This window comes from Megascapheus bottae, chromosome 16 (genome assembly GCF_031878675.1).
Source record: "Megascapheus bottae isolate mThoBot1 chromosome 16, mThoBot2.hap1, whole genome shotgun sequence".
NCBI lineage: Eukaryota > Metazoa > Chordata > Mammalia > Rodentia > Geomyidae > Megascapheus > Megascapheus bottae.
In genome coordinates this window covers 46,391,540-46,415,906 of record NC_143524.1, presented here as the reverse complement: position 1 = coordinate 46,415,906, position 24,367 = coordinate 46,391,540, and the positions used below count along the sequence as shown (strand labels likewise).

Sequence of the window (24,367 nt, the reverse complement as noted above, 5' to 3'; positions counted from 1 at the left end):
CCTGGCCCTGGAAATTATACTCTTGAAGACAAATTTAGACCCCACTCTCTGGGCCTTCAGTCTGTAGCACAGCAAAGGACAGCAAGAGACCACACCACACAGTGCAATCAGAGCTTCATGGTAACAGCCAGGAGCTGTGCATGGATCCCATAGGGAACCCTTACCAACCCTGCCTTCATTTGGTGTGTCTCACAGATGTCACCCTCTGCCAGGCATTACATAATCCATTCAGTAGACCAGTCAGCAAACACTTGACTAACATCATGTTGAGCACTGAGGAGACACAGGCGGCTCCATCTCAGGGTGGTCACAGGCCCCTCTAATGAAGGATACAGGCAGGGGGACAAGGCTCTCAGGATTATCTAGGGGTGGCAAGATATTGGGCAGGAGTCTACCCTGGCAATTTGATTCCTTCAGGGATCCAATGATGGTGCCATGTAGATTCAAACTCAGAATCTAAACTCAGATGAATTTAATTGATTGCGAGACCAAATCACAGGGGCTTTGGGTACATGTGTAGGGGTGTGGTTCAGCACTGCCGCTATCTGCTCTGCCTCCCAGTATCCCTGCTTCCTACAGATACGCAGCCCCTGGGCAGCCTCCTCACTGGGGTGCTGGCCTGTGTCCTGGTGCTGGCTGGCGGGGCCCTTGCCTACTTCATCAGGTGAGACTACCTGCCGAGCCTGCTCTGGCCTTCTCAGTCTTCTTCACAGGGTCTCCCCCAGCAATCTGCAGGGGCTATCCCAGAATCTACCCCCTGGACCCTCAAGGCCCCTATACGTCTTTCCATCCTGGTGGTGGTCAGAGTGTACTGAGGCCCCAGGTGCCTCCTGTGAAGGTCTGTGGGGGACCCAAGTGAAGCAGGAGATCCAGGAAGAGGCTCTATCTTTGAGCTTCAGTCCCCTGACCTGTACAATGAGGATTGGTCAACACCATCCACACAGGTCCTGCAGCTTCCAGAACAGTTCTCCCTGGGATCTGGATTCCTCTGTGCTTGTGAATCCAGATGCTCCCCAAGCCTCAGCTACATCCAGAAAGGGGGCATTGCTTACCTCAGGCTCTGGTTATCCCATGAGGCCTTGGGAACAATATGGCTGGAGATAGAGTGTGCTAGTCCAGGGAGGCTGCAGATCTGAGCCCTAGGCTGAGGAACTCATGGAGACAGTGCTCAGTGCCTTCTCAGCCCAGCTGAGACTGCGAGAGTCAGCAATGAGAGAGAAAGTGAGTAGGAGAGGGCTGTGAGTCAGAGGCTGCTCCAGGGACTGGGCCGGGCTGGGGGAGACCGTTGCAACTCCTCTCCCACTGTCCTCTCTCTCACCTCCAGATTGGGCATCCAGCAGCTGCAGTTGGTTCCGGGCCCCCAACAGATCCTGCTAACAGCCCAGGAGCTCACCTTTCTCCACCAGCCCCCGAGCCGAAGGGTGGGTAGGCAGGGCAGGGCTGGGTGGGTGGTGATGGTTTAGGTCTTGTTCTAGGCCAGGTCTAGATTCTTGACCCAGACTCTGACCGCGCCCCTCCCCCCCCCCAGAGGCTGCATGTGGACAGCGGAAGTGAATCCCAAAGTGTGGCAGATGGTGGAAGCCCAATGTCCACGGCCCAGAGGTCAGCAAGGAGTCTGCCAGTGCCCCCGGAGTCCACCAGTGTGGCCCTGTACCAGGTGAAGGCCTCTGTCGCCCTCAGCCTGTGCCTGAGGAACAGCAGTCACTTTCCTCTCTCAGAGAGGGGAAACAGTCTGCCAGGAGCAGGGGGCTTTCCTGGGCCCTGTGTAAGTCATGGAAGGGTTGGTAGTGGGAATCAGAGCTCCCAGGCCCATTGGGAGATGTTCACAGTTTGAGCTCAGGAAACAACCAATTCTTGTCACTTGGGTGTGGCCATTGCCTGTCTCACCTTCCTCTGCTAGCTCAAGCCCAAGGGATTTCTGGTCCCTAAGACCCCAGTGGGAGGGACAGCCTCCAGACAGAAGCTGGCCTCTTGCAAAGATGGAAGTGAGCCTAGCACAACTCTAATTTTGTGGAAGACAAAGTACTTTCTCAAGTGCTGTCTGAGGCAAGTTCAAGTTCAAGATTTCCCGGATGCTTCAAGGCTCATGTGCTGTGACTCCCATGGGTGATGCACTGAGCTAATTGTTTCTATGAGAAGCAACAAGAGACTCTTGGTACTTCTCCCCCCACCCTCCACCACACACACCTGGTCTGTCCCAGAGGGATTTCTTAATTTTCTCCCTCTGCTGAAAAGAAGCTTCAATGATGCACAAAGCATGTTCTTTTTGCTTTGGGGAATTAGCCCCCAGGCTGCAGGTGAGGCCAAGGCTCCAAACCACCAGAAAGATGGGAGGAGAGGGTTGAGCCTGCAGTTAGCCCAGGATTCCCTTCTCTTACTCCCCTTCTAGAGTTCTCTGGCCAAAGAGCCTACCCCCACCCCCCATAGACTTGTGGGTATCCTGAAGCTTGCAAGGGTAAAGCTAACCTCACACTAGGAGAACTATGCTTCTTAATGACCATACCTTTAGCCCTTTTCTTGTGGGAGGACACTGTCTTACTTACAGTGCAGACCTTTATCTCCAGATTCGGACATCAGAAGTCATTGTCCCAGGTTATAGGGTTAAAGAAGGTAAAGGTAGGATTTGAACTTGGGTCCACCAACCACTGAGCTGGCTGTGTCCAGGCTCGGAACATACAGAAGGAACACAAACATGGAGCCTCGGAAAAGTGGAAGAATTTCCCCAAGGCCACACAGCTGGGGATTGGCACAAGGAAAACTCTTATTCTTTCTCTAATAGGGAGACTGGGTGTGGTTGAAGAAGTTTGAAATGGGTACAAGCCCTGAGCTGCGCCCGAGTTGCCTCAGCCTCTTGAAAAAGGTAGGGCTGGGGAAGATATGGAGGGGCTGGGATAGGGTGCTGCTGGGAAAAAAAAAAAAAAACAACAACCTTCCGGGCAGGATTGCATCCTATTCATGAGGAAGCTGTGGCCTTAGAGTGGGAGCTATTTTCCTATGATCACTGCCAGCAGCTCTGTCATTTCACAACCAGCTTCCCTAAAGCCAGGTCATCACCCCAGCATGATCTGGGCCTAGCAGTAGCATCACATAGCCCTTCAGCCAGCTCCTGCCCAACATCTGCCTCTCCATGTGTCTATCTGCTGTTATTAATGGGTATCCTTTATATGTCAGACAGTGTTCTGAGTTTTATAGGAGAGTAGTTCTTTTGCTAGGGGAACTTTGGGTCACTTGTCATTGATAACCGCATACATGCATGTGTGCATGGGGGCACACGCACGCACGCGTGCGCGCACGCGCACACACACACACACACACACACACACACACTCCTTCACCTGATACTGCCACCACCTGGGCAGTACTATGGGATGAAGGACAGAGGACAGGATGATCCCACAGGGAATCCTTTTTGCACAGAACACCTGTGTGTGAAGTGGAGCCAATAGTGTGCAGCCTGACAAAGCTGTGGGTGCAGGGAGCACAGGCTCATAGAATGCCTTCAACAAATGGTGAATCTTATTTGCTTACTGTTGGTTACTTTTTATTGTAATGTTTAGTATCACTACTGTCTGAAATAAAGAGATGGTATGACTAGAGCTAAAGCTGAGCATTTCCAAGGGCATCTTACAACTAACATGGGCATTATTTCTTAAAAGAGCTAGGTCCAGGGGCCTGGAGTTTGGCCTAGTGGTAGAGTGCTTGCCTGGCACAGCTGTGAGTACAGCTCATTCACTATCCATCCTTGGTTTACTCGCTCTTGCATCTATCTTCCCACTCAAACATCCATCCATCTGCTCACCACTCATTCATCTATCCATTTATCCACCTGCCATCTATCTACCCACCACCCATCCATCTGGCTTCTTACTCATTCCTTTGTCCATCAACTTGCCAATCTACCACCCATCCAACCATCCATCCATCCATCCATCCATCCATCCATCCATCCATCCATCCATCCATGTATACACTCATTCTCCTGTCCATATATCCATCAGTTCATCCATTCAACCTTCCATTGACCCACCTACCACTTATTCATCTATCTATTCACCTATCCCTCATCTGTATATCCATGTATCCACCTGTGTGGCTGTTTACCCTTCTGCTCTCCCACACACCACTTATCTACCTATCTGCTTATTTCTGATGCTCTTCTGGGATGATTGCCAAGTCTTGAGGACCTCAACGTAGATTAGCAAGACCACCCTTGGGAAAGGGGGCCTGGGTACTGCTAAGGTGTCCATTGCCCCAGCAGATGCGGGAGATGAGGCATGAGAATGTTGCCACCTGCCTGGGTTTCTTTATGGCCCCTGGGCTCAATGCTCTGGTACTAGAGCACTGCACCCGGGGCAGCCTGGAGGACCTGCTACAGAACGAGGCCTTGCGGCTGGACTGGACCTTCAAGGCGTCTCTGTTGCTGGATTTGATCCGAGTGAGGAGCCTCCCATGGAGTTGAGGGGTGGTGGGCAGGGCAACGGGCTGACAGATGCTCAGCTATCTCACATTCTGAAATATGAACAGCAAGAGAGGAGGGGAGGCAGGGACCCCTTTGAGGCCTGTGAGAATCCTGTGCTCCTTCTCACAGATCACAGATCACAGATCTAAAAGCGCCCCCCCTTACATCTGATTCCCCCCCGCCCCGCCTCCCCAGGGCATGAGGTATCTACACCATCGACATTTCCCCCATGGCCGTCTCAAGTCTCGGAACTGTGTGGTGGATGGACGTTTTGTGCTCAAGGTCACTGATCATGGTTACACGGCACTCCTAGAGGCTCAGCGGTCGCCCCAAGCCCAGCCAGCTCCAGAAGGTCAGCTTGGGGTGCTCAAGAGGCTGCCAGGAGGTTCGGATGCCTCTGTTTTCACCTGGTGTTTGTGAAGCAGGGGATGAGGGGAAAGTCTTCAGCACGACACTTCCTGTGCTGTGAGCTGGAGCTGATGGTTTTTCTGCTTAGGAAGAGCCTCAGGGCAGGGGACAAGATGCACCTTGGTTCTGTCAGGTGCAGTGTGATGAAGTGTGGCTTTGCCCTGTGATTACAGAGCTGCTGTGGACGGCTCCTGAGCTGCTGCGGGGCCCTGGAGGGCCCGGGCGAGGCACCCTCCAAGGTGATGTGTTCAGCCTGGGCATTATCCTACAGGAGGTGCTGACTCGAGCTCCGCCCTACCATTCCTCGGGGCTCTCAGCAGAAGGTACAGTGTCCTTGTCTCCTTGCCTGGTCAATCCCTGGCTGGAGTCCACAAGTAGCCAGGGACCTCTGTAATGACCATTAAACTGGGGCTTACAAAGAACCACAAGATCCAGAGCTTAGATTGTGCGACATCAGCCGAAGGCCAGCTTCAGTTTGCCTCAAGATTTAGAGTAGAGCCCTTTTAGCTGTAAGCCTTGTCTGTAAAATAGGAACCACCATACCTGCCTTGTGGAGTTCCTGTGTGCACAGCTTCTCATGTCCATGGATGACAAAAAATCTCAACGACACTTGGAAATGGATTTGTACTTTATTCATCCCAAACCATCTGTCTAGTTTTGAGGGGGCTGTAGCCCTGTGGGTAATGTTAGAGAGTCTATCTATATGCTCTTCTTTATGAGTACATTCAGCTTCTCTGAGCCTCGGGCCTATGGCCTGGGGGTCTGATGCCTGGAGGCTGAGGACACCCTGGGCAAGCTAGGTGAGACTGAAGCCCAATCTTGGTGGCTCTAGTTTACAGATCTACAGAGTTTCAATCTCCCTCTCTCTTTTTGGTGCTGGTCTAGGGATTTGAACTCAGGCTCTGGGTGCTGTCCCTGAGCTTCTTTTGCTCAAGGCTAGCATGCTACTGCTTGAAACACAGCTCCAATTATGGCTTTTTTCAGTAGTTTGTTGTACATAAACGTCTCACTGACTTTCCTGCCCAGGCTGGCTTCAAACTGTGATCCTCTCAAATCTCAGCCTCCTGAGTAGCTAGGATTACAGATGTGAGCCACTGGCGCCCAGCTCAATTGCCCTATCTTTAACATGGACTGATCCTCCTGTGCTACCCCAATAAGAAGGCCAAGGAAGGAATGAAAGGGTCACTGAAATCCAGGATGCTTCTCCTCACTGGCCCTACCATGAGAGTAGGTAAACCTGCTCTACCACGTAACTCCATAGGCAGGTAGTGTTAGCTGCACACTTTACAGGTGCAGAAACTGAGGCTCACAGAGGGAAAATAAATCGCCACAATGGTAATGAAGCTTAGAAACCCTATGCTGGTCCCCTGACTCCAGAGCCTGAGCTTGGTGCCTAGTCTTTCTCCTTCCCTGTTAACTTGAGGCTCTGTGCACTCTTTCAGATCTCCCAACAGCTTCTAGAGGCAGGTCTTACTTCCATCCATTGGTGATGGCTAGTGATAGAGCCGGATGGGAATACCAGAGGGCCTGGCTGTGACCATATGGGGTGGCCTTTAACTCATAGAGAAGGGATGGAGAGGACAGCTATGGTGGGATTGAGAGTGACCATGGGGGAGATGGAAGGAGTAGTCTTGGGTGATTGGCTCCACACTGGGTGGCAGGGATGGTGGAGAGAGCCAAGGTGTCAGGGCTTCAAGCCCACCAGTGGGTATTTCTGGCAATAGAACGCCAATAGTGGGGGCAACCTGCCTTACATCGTCCCCTCCTCCCAGCACCCCTCTCGTGAAGGAAGGTTGTTGAGTTCATTTACAGATGAGACAATTGAGGGGTCACTGTCTTCTTTATCATCTCCAAGCAAGGTGTTGACAGATCCAGAATTCAAACCCAGCACTCGGAGCTCCTTGCGTGAGACCCATTCCAGGGCCATGTGGTAGGGCAGAGCTGGGAAGGCAGGGAGGCATGTGCGTCAGGCAGCTATGGGACCTAGAACACCTCAGGGCCTGATCCCCACCACTTGAGGCCACCCTTAACTCCCTCCCCTGAGCCTTTGGGGTTTGTTGCAGAAATCATCCGGAAGGTGGTGTCCCCCCCTCCTCTGTACCGGCCACTAGTGTTCCCAGACCACGGACCCCCTGAGTACATCCGGCTGATGAAGGAGTGCTGGGAGGAGGCTCCAGATGACAGACCAAGTCTGGACCAGATCTACAGCCAGGTCAGCACTCCCAGAGGAACCTAGCTGTGGACCTTCAGCCTGTGCCTGGATCCTGGAAATGCCATCCAGCTAGGTACACAGCCACGAGAGCTACCTTGAGGCCTGCTCTTGGAAAACAGTCCTGAATGTCCTGCCTTGGCCAAGTGCTCTTGGTTAACTTATTTTGGTGGAGGGAACTTGCCCATGCAAGTGGACAGTGAGGACAGCCCTGGTTGGTTGGTCTGTCTGTCTGTCTGCTTGCACAGGAAATCCCACCCTTGACCAGGTCACCTGGTACCTGATCCAAAAGTCTGTTAGTGACCATGGAAAGAGCACTGCTTCCCAAGTCAGGGAGGAGGAGCAGATGAGAGGAGCCCTGGGGTCCCTCAGTATGTCTTGGGATTGCAGCAGGTAGGGCAAGGCAAGGGCAAGCCCACAGGAGCCCAGGGGAGTCAAGCCAACTCCCCTCGGACCTGCCCACATCGTCAACTCTCCCTTTCACACTCCACTCCCCAACCACCACAGTGGCAGTTTGCCAAGGTGAGGTCCAGGCTGGACTAGGCATAAAGACAGACCCTATCTCAAAAATGGCAAATGCAAAAAGGAGTCTGAGGCATGGCACAAGCGATAGAGTGCCTTTCTAACAAGTGGGAGGCTCTGAGTTCAAACCCCAGTACCACCACCAAAAAAAAGTAGTTTTCTGAGAAGGAATATAGGAGAAGGGCTGCAAGTTTGGCCTAGTGGCAGAATGCTTGCCTACCATGCATGAAGACCTGGGTTCGATTCCTTGGTACCACATACATAGAAAAATCTAGAAGCAGTGCTGTGGCTCAAGTGGTAGAGCTCTAGCCTTGAGAAAGCCCAAAGTCAGTACTCAGGCCTTACTTCAAGCCCAGGGACTGGCAATATATATATATATATATATACACATATATGTATATATGTATACATATATGTGTGTGTATAGATGTATATATATATATATATATATATATATATATATATGAAAGAGAACTACCTTTGAAGTTAAAGGCCTGGGTTTGTGTTCATGTTACACTGTTCTAGGAGTACAAGCCAAAGCAATTTGACAAGAAAATGAATATTGGAAAGGTAGAAAATATTTGCCAATTTTATAATTGCATTTCAAAGCAATCTGAGGGGAACAGCGGGAAAAGCATTGTTGAAGATAAATTTAAAATGTGAGGCTGGGAAGGTAGCCTGTAGAGTGATTGCCTAGCACGCATGAAGCCCTGAGTTTGATTCCTCAATATCACATACACAGAAAAAGCTGGAAGTGGTGCTATGGCTTAAGTGGTAGAGTGCTAGCCTTGAATAAAAGAAGCACAGGGACAGTGCCCAGGCCCTAAATTCAAGCCCCAGGATTGGAAAAAAAAAAGAAACAAAGACAAAATTAAAATATAAGTCATCAGTTTGAAAAGCAGTCCACAACTGTAGACTGACAAGTAATTTATTTCTTCAGTTATAAAACAGATCCTTGGCATAAAAATATCCAGATTGGTATCTCAGCACCTCTCCTAACCACCCCGGTTGACTTTTATATCTTGGGCCTCTGGTTTTGATGAACAATATCAGGTAGACATACTTTGGGTCTGCTGCCTCTCTTGCCTTGCAGAGTTTTTTCTTTGGGCTTTTTGTTCTAGTACTGGAGCTTGAACTTATGTTCTTGCTCAGCTTGCTTGCTCATAGCTGCTACTCTGTCACCTGAGCCCTGCCTCCAGCTTACTTTTTGCTGGTTATTTTGGAGATGGCGTCTCACAGACTTTTCTCTTTAGGATTGCCATTGAACTGTTACCCTCTGGATCTTAGCCTACAGGGGAGCTTATTATAGATGTGAACCACCAGCACCTAGCATTGCTAGTTATTTTGGCTTTAAGATTCTCACTGACCTTTCTGCCTAGGGTTGGTTTTGAGCTATGATCCTCGGAGCCACTGACCCTCTGACCCTTGTAGACTTTTTGAGAAAAGTAGTGTTAATAAATTTTGGATATGCACACACACACGCGCACGCACACACACACACACACACACACACACACACACACACCAGCTGCTGGGATTAGATAAGAATAGACCCCTCATGTTGACCATCACTGCTCTACTTCTTCTATGGCTATCCTTTCGGAAGATTCTAGTAAGTCTCCTTAGGCCTCATTTCCTGTGACGTTGTCCTTGAAGGCACAGCTTATGAGCACCGAGTCCTCACAGGAAGGTCTAGAGAGGAACTTGTCTTTGATTGGCCTTAGCAGTTAGTTTAAAGCTCCAGTGCCTTATAGACTCAGCAGATTGTGTAATCTGTACTTCCCTGTTTGTTTTGTTGCTAGGAAGCTCATCTCCCAAACAGTAACCAATTTCTAGCAAACCCCACTCTTGGCTTAACTAAAAAAAAAAAAAAAAAACAATCTTTCCTTTGGTTTTGTGTGTGTGTGTGTGTGTGTGTGTGTGTGTGTGTGTGTGTGTGTGTGTGTGTGTGGTGTGTGTGCGTGTAATGTGGACATACTGGGGATTGAACCCAAGGCCAGGGTACACTCCTTTACCTTTTTCTCCCAAGACTGGTACTCTGCCATTTGAAACACAGCTCTAGGTTCAGCTTTTCACTGGTTAATTAGGGAGAGGAGTTTCAAGGACTTTTATGCCCTGGTTGGCTTTGAACTATGATCCTCAGATCTTAGCCTTCAGAATAGCTAGGATTATAGGCATAAGTACCAGTGCCCAACACTGTCTCTTTTGATTTGAACAGACTATTTAGAGAGGTAGAAATAGCAATACATATTATATAGAATATGTAAATACTATCTGTTTACTTTCTATGTATATATAAAATAATTAAAATAAATAAATTTTACATAAATACAACATACAAATATAAATTTATTATAGTATATTTATATGTATATACACAAGCATATTAATATAACATTACATATTATATATACACTTTCTATTTGTCCACCCACTAATCATCCATCTCTCCTATCCACCCACCCATCCATCTGTCTGTTTACCTGTCTGTTTATCTACCAACCTACCTTGGAGAAGAGCATGGAGTGCTTGTGATGGTTGCTGGAGAAGCTCTATGCAATGGGATTGTTTGCTAATGGTAATGCTCTGGTTTGCTGGACTTAGGCTCTTTTGCAAAGGCTCCTTTTCCCACTTGCCTACCTCACACAGAATGAATCCTGTTTTCCGTGCAGCTCTCTGCACCTTTCCTTTCTTACATATCTTCCACTGCAATCCATCTCCTTTAGGCAGGGACTCTGCTGGTCTAGGGATACTGTGGTCCCAGAATTCCAAGCTGACCTTCCTGGATGAATATATATATATACATATATATATATATATATATATATATAAATTCATCCCTAGTTCAAAAGCATCAACCAAGGCAAAAAGAGCAGTGTTGCTGATTCCATGCTGCGGATGCTGGAGAAGTACTCCCAGAACCTGGAGGACCTGGTGCAGGAGCGGACAGAGGAGCTGGAACTGGAGAGGCGGAAGACAGACAGGCTGCTAACACAGATGCTCCCTCCGTGAGTGCCTGGGGGTCCCAGCAGGGGCCTGGAACTCAGCAGAGAATCTAGACTCCTTCCAATCACTGCGGTTCATGTACTCAACATCCTCTCTTCTCATTCTTTTGGTTGGGGGATTGACTCAGGGCCTCATACTTGCTAGGCAGGCACTGTACCGTGTGAGGCATGCCTCCAGTCCCTTTTGCCTTTGTTTTCTTCCCCTCCTTTCCCTTTCCTTTCTTCTTGGCCAGTACCTCTTTTATTCACCACTGGAGCCACAGATCTACTTTTTGCTGGTTAATTGGGAATTCAAGTCTTGAATCTATCTGGGATGACTTCCAACCATGATCCACAGATCTCAGCCTCCTGAGTAGCTAGGATTATAGGCGTGAGCCATAGCACCCAACCCTATCCAACATATAGCCCCGTGCCATGTCAATGTGCTGTGCTGAGTATACCAGGGTTGAGTTTCCATTCTCCCTTGGGAGCAAGGCAAGGGCACCACACTTCTGTGTCACAACACATGTCCCCAGTCCTGACAAGGGCAACGTTAGTGCCTTCAGTGGATCTGACACAGATCCCTCGGGGCTCCACTCAGGACCTCCTCCCCCATCTCCCTCCTGACCTCCCAGCTGTAATAAAGGATCGCCCTGCTTTCTCCCCCATCCTTCCAGGTCTGTTGCTGAAGCTCTGAAAATGGGGGCCACTGTGGAGCCGGAGTACTTTGACCAGGTTACCATCTACTTCAGTGATATTGTGGGGTTCACCACCATCTCAGCCCTGAGTGAGCCCATCGAGGTGGTGGGCTTACTCAATGACCTCTACACATTGTTTGACGCTATTCTGGGCAGCCATGATGTGTATAAGGTGAGGATAGCGGGGCGGGGGAGTGGGGGTGGTTGGGTCCTTCTCTTTACTATTGCAAGTTGCAAATTTATTTCCATCCTTACATTTGTATCAGGTATTGCTATGTAACAAATGAGTCCTAAGTCCAGGGATGTGAAATGCTAGGCATTTTTCACAACCCTAAGAGTCAGGTGGAGATTTCTTCTTGTCTCCCTCATTTCTGGGAGCAGCTGTGTTTGAGGTGGGTGGCTCTGTGATCTGAGCTAAGTTTTTCATATCTTAGGAGCTTTGGCTAGAACAACTCAGTTCTGGTCCATACATAGCTTATCTCCTAAGCTAGTCTTGGAGTGTTTACAAGATATGGCTGGGATTTGGAGGGAGAAGACAGTGACTCAATGTCCTCTTGAGGTCTAACTTTGGGATAGGCTCGTAGCTATAGCTGACATACTCTACGGTCAGAGCAAAAGACCCATCAAAGTCCAAAAAGTGAGGAAAGAAATGATCTGGTCTTGCTAGCTTGTGGATATAGAGACAAGTGGACAGTGTGACTATTGTGTGTGTGCTTTTCTTTTTCTTTTTGCCAGTCCTGGGGCTTGAACTCAGGGCCTGGGCACTGTCCTTGGGCTTTCTCAAGGCTAGCTCTCTACCATCTGAGCCACAGCACCATTTCTGGCTTTTTCTGTGTATGTAGTACTAAGGAATCAAACCTAGGGCTTGGTGCATACTAGCTGAGGATTCTGCCATTAAGCCATACTCCCAGTCCAATGTGTCCATCTTTCCATCTCCTCAATACTTTTATTGGCAAGCCCCCTGTTTCTGGCTCAGGTCCCCACCTTAAAGGTGTTTTCAGTCCAGCATGTAAGAGTCGATGAAAGCCACCTGGACTAGGGGAGGGCAGAGCCCCTGCAGAAAGGGGCCTACAGGGGATAGGAGGTGCTTCTCTTTGGTGTTGAAGAGAAGTGGCACCCCTGCCTCTCCCCTCTCTATTACTTGCTGAGTGCTGTCTGTGCACCAGATGTCGGTATTAAGCACTTTATGTTTATGGTCCCATTTTAATCAGCATGGAATGAAGTCATGAGGGAACCAGCATCCCTCATGTACAGATAGGAAAAGTGAGGCAAGAAGGCAAAATGACCAATGGTGACATATTCCTAGGAAAACATGAAGTGGAGATTGGAACTTGGGTGTTGTGTCTCAAGGCTTTGCTTGAGGCAAGTTCACCATCCGTATGACATGCACATGGCCTCAGAATAAAGCCTGGGTTCACAGTGGCCCACCTTCCAGCCTCTGCAGACCTCTAGAGTCCCCACTCCACTGTGCACATTCCATTCCCTCCTCCTGGATCATCACCCTCCCTCCCGCCCATCTTCCTGTCCTGGTCAGCACTTACAGTTCTATCCTGGGCCCATCTGTGCCAGCCCCGACCATGTACCACACATAGTACAGCCTCAGGGAATAGATGTTGACTGTCTGAGGAAGACCCCAAGGCTCAGAGAGGGAAGTGAACCACCTAAGGTCACACAGCTGGGAGACAGCACAGCCAAAACAAGAAACCACAATGTCTAAAGGATTCTACCAGTGCTCTCTTCATGACAGCACCCACAGGGACCCTCAGAGACCCAAATCACAGATAGCCAAGGCTGCAGCCTCCCTCCTAGTTCCTGCCCAAGACTCCTCTCCCACCCTTGGCCCAGGTTCCAAGAGTCATCTCACAGACTGGCGGTTCTCCCACTCCCCCTTTCCTTCCCTTAGCCTTCATGGCGGCTCCTGTACCCTCTCCACCCAGCCCCAGGCCCAGGCAGAGATTCCTCAGCCTCCTTGCTGAACTCCATGGTGTTGATATGTCCTGAGTCATCCCTGGCCCATCCCTTCCTCCTCTGCTAATCTTCTCTCACACATGTGTCCCCCAGCTCTGAATCACACGCCCCACTCTGCTCTGAACTCTGGCCAAGAGCCCTGCCTCTCTCTGGCAGAGGGAAATGAAATTGAGCAAGGCTTGCACCCCCCACCCCTCCAGATGTAGGCACAGGAGGCCCCATCCCTGTGATGTGTGATGTGTCTCATCACTCACACCGTCTGCCTTGGTTTCCCCTCCATCCCCCACAGAGTCTGGTTACTGCTCTTTAATCCAGTCTGGGTTGGGAGGCAGCCAGGCCAAATTTCCTGGTTCTGCTGAGGTCTGGGGTCCCTTGTGGAGGCCTCATCGCTGAGCATGCACTTCTACAGGCAGCGCTCAGGCTCACAGGCAGCCACTTGGCTTGAATTGGAGGCCTGAGCCCGTCATGGCACCATGTGACCCTGGGCATGCCACCTCTCTGATGAAGCTCTTTGTAAGGCATGTATGCAAGGGCCCAGGGTGTAGTTTGGCTCTGCTGATCAAGAAAGTTAGGGGATCCTGGGTGCTACTGGGTCATACCTGGAATCCTAGCTACTTAGGAGGCTGAGACCTAAGGATTGTGGTTTGATGGTAGCCGGGGCAAGGAAATCCATGAGACTCTTATCTCCAATTAACCACCTAAAAACCATTTGTGGCGCTGCAGCTCAAGTGGTAGAGCACTAGTCTTGAGCAAAAAAGCTCAGGTACAGCATCTAGGCTTGAGTTCAAGCCCCAGGACTGTCCCCCTCCCCCCCAAAAAATAAAAACAAAACAAAGGGTACATGATGCTGACTATGTAGATACCAACACAGAAGAGTGTCTGTTACTGCTGCAATACCAGAGAGGGGTGACCTCTCAGGCCCTCAGTGTCCCCACAGGCTGGCTTGGCTTGATGATTTAACTCTTTTAAATGCCCCTCCAAGGATAAATGATTTTCTCTGCTCCATAGTGAGGACAGTAGGAAGGGTGACCTGGGAGCCCTTGAGGCTGGCTGGGGGGCTCAGGAGGCAGTACCCACCCCACCAAGCTCAGACCAGAATAAGGTGGGGGTTAGAGTCCCTTCTAATTTAGAGATTGTGAGAGCTTATGGCTGCAATGGCTTCTGTGTCTCCAGCTTCTCCCTGGCTCTCCTCCATCTTCCTCTCCATGCACCCACAGGGAAGCTGGGGCTGCACAGGCGAGCTGCTGTGCCAGGCAGAGCTCTGTGTGCTCAAGACCCTACTTTCTCAGGGAATGCAGCAGGGTTTGGAACATTGCTGCAGCGGTGATGTCTGGACTATATCTGTGTTCCTCAGACAAGGCCCCTGGCATGCAGCTGTGGTGTCTTGCAGGTGGCTTCCTGGGAGCTTGTAGCCTGGACTGGGGACACAAAAGGCCTGGTCACCTATGATCAGACAGAGGCCACTTGACTGAAGTGTGCAGCTCCAGTCAGTATAGGAGGACCTACTGGCCCCATAGGCCAGCACCCCCTGGGATGGGGCTGGGGTTGCCGAGAGGTGGCTGGAGGTGGGCAGGTACGAGGGCGTGCTCCTTTGCGAAGCAGTTGGCTTGGGGTTTACAGGTGGAGACCATTGGTGATGCCTACATGGTAGTATCGGGGCTGCCTCGGCGCAACGGGAGCCGGCATGCAGGTGAGGTCGCCAACCTGGCCCTGGACATCCTCAGCTCTGCAGGTGACTTCCGGATGAGGCACGCGCCAGATGTGCCTGTCCTCATCAGGGCTGGCCTGCACTCAGGTATGGCTGGGGCCTCATGGTGACACTCAGGCACAAGCTAGTTTTCCTAGGCTGTGAAACCTTTGTTTCATTTCCTTTCTAATGTGTGTGTGTGTGTGTGTGTGTGTGTGTGTGTGTGTGTGTCCACACGCATGCGTGTACCTGCACCAGTCCTGAGGCTTGAACTCAGGGGCCTAGGTGCTGTCTCTGACCTTATACTTGAACGTATACTTGAGCTTATGCTTGAGCTCTACTGCTCAAGCTGCAGTTCCACTTCTGGCTTTTTCGTGATTAATTGGAGCTAAGAGTCTCATGGACTTTTCTGCCCAGACTGGCAGCCACAATCCTCAGATATCAGCCTCTCAAGTAGCTACGAGGATGAGCCCCTGGCGCTGAGCTCCCCTTCTATTATCTCAAGGGAGTGTAGACCCATGTATGTTGTATACCCATGTCTTCACGCTGCTTACATTCACACCTTGCTGGTTTTCTGATTTTTGGTTTTTTGAGGGGGACAGTTTCTGCTCCTATGTAATTCCATGTAGAGGAACAGATAGTCTGATGGAGGAAATAGCACAAGTTTCCAGTAGCATCCAAGAGTCCAATGTGGCTGTGGGAGAGACTGCAGAATGTCAGTGTACCCTTTCCATGCCTTCCACGCCCCCTGCTCTGTGGATCCTGTAGGAGCAAGTCCATTATGGCTGTTCCCCATGAACCCTCACCCTCACTAATCTCTCTAACTCTCTTCCCACCACTCTCCCCCTCCTCCATCTATACCTAGCCACATTTCCCTCAGGCTTCCAGGCCTCTGCAACCGGCTGTTCCCTGCCTACTCATTCTCTCATCCTTCCAGACACCTCAGGCCATTGTCTCCTCCTGTAAGTCCCCCTGCTGGCTTTGGGGTCTTCTCCTGAGCCAAAGGATCTCCATTATCCCAGCACTGATTGAACAGCCACCCTTCCCCTCCCCCCCCATAGGCTGATTGCTTCCTCAAGAGCAGGCACAGGCTCTCATTTGTCTGAATCCTCCTTTCCCACTCCAGCTCAGAGCTAAGCATGTGTGTTGACTTTTTTCTGGGTGCTGTTGGAAACTTCACACTGCTGTATCCTCACCTTGGTTGCAGCCAGGACATGCAGAGAGGAATGGCTGGCATGGGAGAAGGACTGGCATGAGGTCCTCTGCCTGGCCTGGGACCTGTTAGAGCTCATCAGGAACATCTGGTTTTCAGGACCCTGTATGGCGGGTGTTGTGGGTCTCACCATGCCTCGCTACTGCCTCTTTGGTGACACAGTCAACACTGCCTCCAGGATGGAGTCTACAGGGCTACGTGAGTAACTCTCCTCTCCTGCCCAGGAAGGACTCAGTAAGCCACATAGTCACATCTGGGCTATTTGAAGCAGTACTTAGTCCTCACCTCACCACCTCATGGTGGCCTGCTTTAGGCAGCCATGCAGAGAGATGCTGTATGTCTTTTGAGCTTCCCCCAGGGTTTCTGGGATCCCAAAGAATTAGCAGAGAAAATAATGACTGAGTCAAGAGAGAGGAAAATGGGTCCTGGCCCTGGCTCTGCATTGGCTTGTCTAGTATTGGGCAAGGTGCTCTTCCTCCAGGCCCCATTGAATACGGACACCCTTTCCACATTGGACTTTCTCTTGATTGTACCCAGAGTCCCACACTGCAGGACACCCAAACATTCCCAACACTTCAGATTTTTGTGGGAGCAGGAGCTATTCTAAATTCTTGCGTAGAGCAGACTCAAGGTTTCTGTTTCTGGTTGTATAAGTTGTTTAGTGCTCATACTAAACAACCAGACAGGGTGAGCCCTCCAGGAGAGTCCTGCTCTTAAAAGAAAAAGGAAAATGGATACTTTTCTCTGCTAGGTATTCATAGAGTTCCCTACAAGCAAAATATAGTGTCTAGGGATTACCTCTTGACTTTCCCTTAACATTACTCTATACAATTTGGTTTTCTTTGGGGTCTCTTGTAGTGACTAGCTATTGAAAGAAGCACAAGATAGCAGAGGAAGGTTATTGTGTGTGGCACTGTTATGTGCATCACTGAATTTATTAAATACCAGATATGCCACAGCCAGGCGGTGACTTTCCTTTCTCTTTGCAGCATACAGAATTCATGTCAGCCGAAGCACTGTCCAGGCCCTGCTCAGCCTCAACGAAGGCTACAAAATTGATGTCAGGGGTCAGACTGAGCTGAAGGTGAAAGAATTTCCTAGTTCCCAGGGTCCAGTTTGGGGGCACCCCCATTTTCGTACTCAAACTTGAACTCAGGGCTTCGCACTTTCACTTCCTCTTTTTTGTTTAAAACTAGTGCTCTATCCCTTAAGCCACAGCTTCGTTTCTGGCTTTTAGCTGGTTAATTGGAGGTGGAATTTCATAGACTTTTCTGCCTAGGTGCACTTTGAACCCCGATCCTTAGAGTTCAGTCTCCTTTTTATTAGAAAATTTATTAACATTGATTTTTACATCATATTTCAAATGACATGCTTAACAAATAAGCATTCAAGAAGGGAATCTATATAGAGTTCAGTCTCTTGAGTAGTTATTATTACAAGCATGAGCCATGGCACCCAGCTCGATTCCCAGTTCTAGGTGGGAAGATTTGCAGTGGACAGAAACCATTCAACACGTACCTTCCTGTTGATTGCAGGGAAAGGGCATGGAGGAGACCTATTGGCTAGTAGGAAAGGCTGATTTCCACAGACCCCTGCCCACACCTCTGCACATCACACCTGGGTGAGTCAGGGCAATGCTTGCACTCTTCTGTGTTTGGTTTGCTATTTGTCAATTTTCGAATTATAAAAGTATTACCTGCCTAATGTGTAATATAGAATCCTTCCGTGTCCAACAGTCACCATCTTTCTGCTGCTGGGTGATAACAGTGAACCTCAGCCCAGCTCCTATCAGCCTGACATGACCTCTAATCTTCTGATTCGAACTTAGTTCATTGTCCTGGACACCATATTGTGTATATTGTTACTGCATCTTTGTCACCTCTAAGTTTCCACAGACATGACAGTTTTAGATCTTGAAAAAAAAATTGGTGGTACATGCCAGGCACTGTGGCTCATGCCTGTAATTCTAGCTGCTCAGGAGGCTGAGATCTGAGGATCAAGGTTCAAAGCCAGCCCAGGCACAAAAGGACCTGAGACTTATCTCCAATTAACCTCTAGAAAACGGGAAGTGGAGCTTGACTCAAGGGTAGTGCAGTAGCCTTGAACTGAAGAGCTCAGGGACAGTGCCCAGGCCAAGTTCAAGCCCTATCACACACACACATATACACACACACACACACACACACACACACACACACACACACACACATTGGTGGTACAGAATTTGAATTGGGGCTTGGTGTTCATTTGGTTTGCTTGCTTAACTGGTACTTAGCCACTTAAGTCACATGTCCAGACCAGATTTTTGCTGATTAATTGCAAGTGGAGTCTTTCAGACTTTTCTGCTGGCTCTGAACCATGACCCTTCAGATATCAACATCCTGAGTAGCTAAGATGACAGACATGAGTCATTCGTGCCCAGCTATGGTACTCGCCTTCTTTTTTTAAAGATCACTGAGTAGAACTTCAAGAGCTTTCTTGCCTAGAAATGTGCCTTCTACTATTGTCTTTTAGGACACTGTAGCCTTCACTGAGGGTCACAAAGGAGAACTAATATTTTACTCTAATAGAGTGTTTCTCACTCCCTCCCCCTTCCTTAATTTATGAGAGAGGTCTACAGGAGGCCAAAAGGGTAGAGCTAAGAAGGTCCCCAAAGCCACAGAGGCCAACAGGCTTGTTCCAACATGAAGGATGTGCAGAAATGAACCCTTTCAGGCTCTGTGGTGTGACCACTGCAGACCTCTAACTAGAGCCCAGGTTTGTCTCCCTGCCCAGAGCTTTCCCTCCAATAAGACTTCTGACTCCCCATAACTCTTCCAGAACCATCTTCATCTCTTACAGATAGGAAAGCTGCTCTGCCCCTTCCTGTTGTGTGTGTGTGGAGGGGGAGGAGTCTCAGCTCCAGTGCTACCTGAGCAGAGGAGTTCTGGTGGCACACTCTGACTGGAGCCCGGCCAGCTCCCTCTAGCCCATGCCCAGCATATGAGTCTCCTTCACATCAGTCTCCACCTGCTTCTTCTTGCTGATGTGTCCAGACCTTTCTCAGACCTGTAAGATCTTGGATGATGGATGCACTTACACACCCACCCATTGGTGCCTGCGCCCAGGGGATGTGGGCTCTGGACACCAGCTCTCTCCTGCTTTGTCCATGCAGGACCTACAAGTGCAGGTTCCGGAATCCCCCAGACTGGCCACCCTACCCTGAAACTGGGAACCTGTGATCTGGCAGCTGTTTATCATTCCACCCTCTCCCAGCTGATGACTTTCACTCCTAGACAGAAACCTTAGAACGTGCCAGAAATGTTCACATCTTCTGGCTCAGGAAGGAGAGCAGTGGAGTTGCAGAGAGCAATACCCAGTTGGGGAACCCTCCAGTTCCTGCCCTCCTGGCAGGCAGAGGAAAATCTGTACCCAAATCCTACGTGCACATATGTACACACACACACACACACACACACATACATATAAACATCTGCATGCATGAATATACACATAGCAACATGTGCACACTCAATACAACAGAAACACCTACATACAAGCACATGAACATGCATACATGAATGCACGAACAGCACACAAACATGCTCTGTGCATGTACATATATGTAAATGTACATGTGTGCATATAGACATAAAATATACACACAGTACATATGTAAGGAACATGCACATGTGCACATATGCATACAATATACACACTACACACATGAATGTACCTAAGGACAAATATGTGTGCATGTAGTACACATACCTGCACATGTATGGAACTTGAACATACACGTGTGCAAAGCATACACATCAATACATGCACACAATGGACACATGAATATGCGGACAGGCACATGCATATACATAAAGTTGTACAAACATGAGACACACAAATGTGCACATATATACAAGTTCAGATAAGCAATGCACACACACAAATATACACAGAACTACATGAATGTGTGTACAACATTCAGGGGAAAACACATGCACACAACACACAGAAACACACGCAGGGCCTCTGAAGGGGGTACTGCATGCCCAGACCCTTGCTTTAGGAGGCTGTGATTTATAATTTTTTTCTGGTCCTGGGGCTTAAACTGAAGGCCTGAGCTTTTGTGCTTCAGGTTGGTGCTCTACCACTTGAGTCACAGCTCCACTTCGGGATCCTTGCTCCCTCCCTCCCTCCCTCCCTCCCTTCCTCCCTCCCTCTTTTTCTTTTTTTCCTTTTGTGTGTGTGGTTGATATTTCCTGCCCAGGCTGGCTTCCATGATCCCCAGATCTCAGCCTCCTGAGTATCTAGGATTACAAGTATAAGCCACGAGCATTTGTAAGTCTTATTTTTCCTTTTATCCTCAGAGACCCCTGGCAGGACCTCATAAACCAAGAAATCAGGGTGGCCTTTGCCAAAGCCCGCCAGGCCTCAGCTGGGCCTGGCTGCCCGGGAAGGTGAGGGCCCCCGCCCTGAGCATAGGAGCCGAGGAGCAGTGCCACAGCAATGGGAACTCCAGAACTGCCCCCATCCTGTTCTGCTTCGGGCAGAGGGCTCGCCCTCCTCCCCACCCGACAGCCTCGGTGGCTCAGTAAGTGCCAGGAGTGATTCCTGGGCATGTGCATTCCTGTATGGAACCAAGTGGTAATTGTGTCTCAATACAAAAATGGTAAAAATACAAAGAACTCCCCATACTCGTACAGTGCTTCCTTCCAGAAACATTTTGACTCAGTGCTCATTAGTAGGGAGCTCACGATCCTCAAGTCCCTGTCCCTATGACATAGTGGAGGGGTCAAGGTCACCTTCCCCCAAGTGGCACTGCTGTCCCTGGCAGCAGCAGGCTGGGGACATGGATCACAATCAGGCAGGTGAGGACTTGGGTTCACCTGTTCCACATGCGGGCATCACAGCAGCCCTTGGGATGCCATGGGGCAGCTCTAAGGACACCAAGGATTCCAGAAGCTCCTGAGGCAGAGCCAGAGCATCCTGACTCTGTTCCTGTCCACCACCGTGCTGTATCTGTGTTGAGCACTGGGCTGGGAGTCCAGCCTTAGGCCCCCAGGATCTCCAAGGTGGGGTGGGAAGGTAGAAACTGACAATTCCTTGACTCTCAGGAAATGGAGACTTCTATCTTCTAGAAGAAAATGAAACAAAACCCAATGAGCCATTCATGAAACTGGCTTCTATATCTGAACCTGCTCCCCAAATCTTGAGGGATCCTGTGGATTTCAGGAACACAGGGGCAAGAACACAGGGGGCCGGGAGGGCAGGGTAAGCCCTAAACAAACTCCCACAAAGGACCCCTAGGGAGTGGGGAGATGCTCATGCCTGACTCCCTGCACAATTTTCCAACTTGCATCCATCCCCTTATATAAGCGTCGCCTTCCCTAGCCTACCCACCAGCCATGGTGAGAGAGGCAGGCAGTGCCCACTGAAGCCTGCAACACACCTGAGGGGTCCATCTTCCACCCTGCCCCTCTTATCCATGCTAGAGGTGGGCCAGGCACATGCCAGGAGCTTGGTGATCACCCTCTCCATCATGCCACCTTCCTTACAAGAGCATTGTCCCAGCCAGTACATCTGCCTCTTGAGCTGAGGGGGTGACATTGCACTATAAGAGCCCAGAGAAATAGCTCTCCAGAGAGGCAGCCTTACTCTTCAGCAGAGTAGGGGTGAGGCTGGGAGGTGCTGGGTCTGGCAGCTCTGGAGTAAAGCCAGCTCAGCACCTATATGGGCTTCTACACACCTGCCCAGGTAAGACCCCAGAGATGGAGCCCTAGTCATGTCTTTTCAGGGTCCCACAGGGTCCCACAGGGTCCCACTTTGTTCCTAGCCTTCTTGGAGACAGGGTCTCATGTCAGATGAGGGTCACAGGCTGCCATAGGAATCATTTTGTTCCTGGTTCTTCAGGTAGGGGCCACTTGGGAGGGACTCTTTGGCAAAGCCCAAAAGCTTTAGCTGGCATACAAGATCGTGCATATTACCATTCCCCAGGTTCTGACCTTTTGGCTTGCTGTACTAAGCCTCAGACCCCTTAGAATGCCATGGCTGTACTTCTATTTCTCTACCTCAATGGCCTCATTTTCCAACACACTCAATTCCACCTAAAAAGCCACCTCTTCCTGAAATCCCTTCCCTATCAATCCCTGAATGAACCAGCAATGACAGTTCGGGCCTCACTTACAGTGGGGAGCTCATTTTTATTGAACAAATGAACAAATATATGAATGAATGCCAGTCCAGAGACCCCCTCACCCATTCCTCTTCTGTTGCTTCCCTCTTCTGTTGTTCTGATGCTTAGTTGGGGTCCTGCAGTCCAGACTTGGGCACGCATGTGGGCCTGTGGCTCCTCCTGCTGTCACCCCTCCCCTCCTCTTCCCTCCCCTTCTTTTGCCTCCCCTCTCCTCCCCTCTCCTCTCCTCCAGCCCCCTTGGCCCCTGCCAGCCTCAGTGGTCATTTCAGATCCTGCTTCCCTTCTTGTTACCTCTTCTGTCTAAGCTTTTGCTCCTCTGTCAGGTCCTCTGTGTAGTCCTTCTGGTAACTCTTTCACTCTGTATACAGAATGAGGGGTGCCTTCTCTTCACACTTGGAGTATCCTTGGGCAAAGCTGGGTCTCAGCCCTTCGGTGACCCAGTGTCTAGCCAGCAAATGCCAGTGGGGAAGAGACACAAGAGGTAGGAGAGGTGGAGCAGGCTTCCATGGTGGCCCATGAGCCACCATGTGTAAGAACAAAGACGTGCATATATCCCCCCCACACACACCCTCAGAAGGAGGGAAGTGACGGGAACAAACATCCTCAGAATCTTTGTGTGCAATCCCTGTGCCATGCTCATAGCCCCAAGGATCCAGGCTGGCAGTACTTGGTGACCAGTAGAGGTTCTGAGATTACCTCTTTTTCTAGGCTTCTTTGTATAAGTCCTTCTTGCGCTGGTTTTGCCATCCAGGGAGGACAGGTTTGGATAGGGTCTGGTCCCTCTTTGAAGTGTTTCTGTGAGTCCAAGTGACTTTTCAGAGGTACACTAGGGGGCAGTCAAGTTGTTCTAAGGAGAGCAGGGTCAAGCCAGCTCCCTGGGGTCCTCTCTAGTTGCCATCATGGCTGTGTATCCTGGGGAGGGAAGACATGCTGCTCCCTGCTGGGGAGGCTCAGGCTCTGGAGACATCTTCCTTAGGGAGCCTCACTGCCCACAGAAGGATCAGTGAGGGACAGTGAGATGCAGTATCCTGTTGACATCCAAAAGACCTGGGCCAAGTCCACACAAAGAGTTTGTGTAGCCTCCAGCTCTTCAGTTCCTAACTCACATGCAGGGGAGGCACACTGTCAGAGCATACTCTCCTGGGCCCATGTGACCTGCCACACCCCGACATGCAAGCATGACTGGCTCCATCCACAGACAGCAGTGCAGCTCTTACTGCCAGTCCCCTTTCTCTGATGACCTGGATCTTCCTTCCGGGTTCCAGACCAGCAGCAGAGTCTCTGTGTCATCTCCCGAGCAAGCTAGAGCAGAGTGACAGTCCTACTCTACAACTACTGGGTCCCAGCCAGTCCTCAAGGTGGTCTCAGCCTTCCCATCTTCCCTTCCTTCCTTTCTTTTTACCTTCCTTTCTCTCTTCTTTTCTTTCTTCGCTATGCTTGGTATTGAACACAGGGCCTTGCATACACTAGGCAAATACGTACCACTGTTCTATATACCCAGCCATGGACTCTATTTTGCCCAGGACTGAGTAGCTGGGTCCTCGCCAGGGCCCCAGCCTCCATTCCCATCCCAGAGCACTTGAAGCCCAGGCCTCACGGTCACTTTTCCCACATAGCGTATGCTATGCCCAACTCAACTGCTGACAGCCAAGGAGCCTCTACCAGCTGCCCTCCCCAGCCTACCAGCTCTTCTCAACCCTGTGCCTTTGCCCCATCCCGACCTGTTGCATGACTCAGATCCCCATTTCTGTCTGAGTACTCCTACTAACAGTTGTGATAACCCCTGGAGATGTTCCTGTCACTACCATCAGGTGGAAAATGCTTCTAGATGGTTATCATTTCACCCCACCCCGGTCCACAGCTGGTCTTATGCACACAGCTCTGGGGAAGCTGGTGGCAGTGGAGATGGGATGGGTGGGTAGGTGTCTGCTCGACCCATCTGTCTACCCCTACATCATCACTGAAATCAGATCTGACTTCCCAGAGCACCAGTGAAAAGTGAGGAGTTACTGAAGTTTGCCTTGGGGCCCAAGAAGGAGCCCACATG

General features: G+C 50.1%; 1 protein-coding gene across 1 annotated transcript in view; it reads left to right on the top strand.

Annotated features, from left to right (window-relative positions):
• LOC150053521 (guanylate cyclase D-like) overlaps positions 1–23,626 on the top strand; it is a 31,385-nt gene extending 7,759 nt beyond the window's left edge. The window contains exons 5-21 of the mRNA XM_090349300.1: positions 580–664; positions 1,325–1,421; positions 1,529–1,657; positions 2,780–2,860; positions 4,259–4,435; positions 4,655–4,811; positions 5,041–5,190; positions 6,931–7,079; positions 10,443–10,606; positions 11,260–11,452; positions 14,869–15,043; positions 16,248–16,346; positions 17,138–17,232; positions 17,684–17,769; positions 20,495–20,584; positions 22,689–22,801; positions 23,586–23,626. Of these exons, the coding sequence (XP_090205426.1) occupies positions 580–664; positions 1,325–1,421; positions 1,529–1,657; positions 2,780–2,860; positions 4,259–4,435; positions 4,655–4,811; positions 5,041–5,190; positions 6,931–7,079; positions 10,443–10,606; positions 11,260–11,452; positions 14,869–15,043; positions 16,248–16,346; positions 17,138–17,232; positions 17,684–17,769; positions 20,495–20,584; positions 22,689–22,801; positions 23,586–23,626 (2,081 nt within the window). The remainder of the gene's footprint in view (positions 1–579; positions 665–1,324; positions 1,422–1,528; positions 1,658–2,779; positions 2,861–4,258; positions 4,436–4,654; positions 4,812–5,040; positions 5,191–6,930; positions 7,080–10,442; positions 10,607–11,259; positions 11,453–14,868; positions 15,044–16,247; positions 16,347–17,137; positions 17,233–17,683; positions 17,770–20,494; positions 20,585–22,688; positions 22,802–23,585) is intronic.
• The last annotated feature ends 741 nt before the right edge of the window (positions 23,627–24,367 follow it).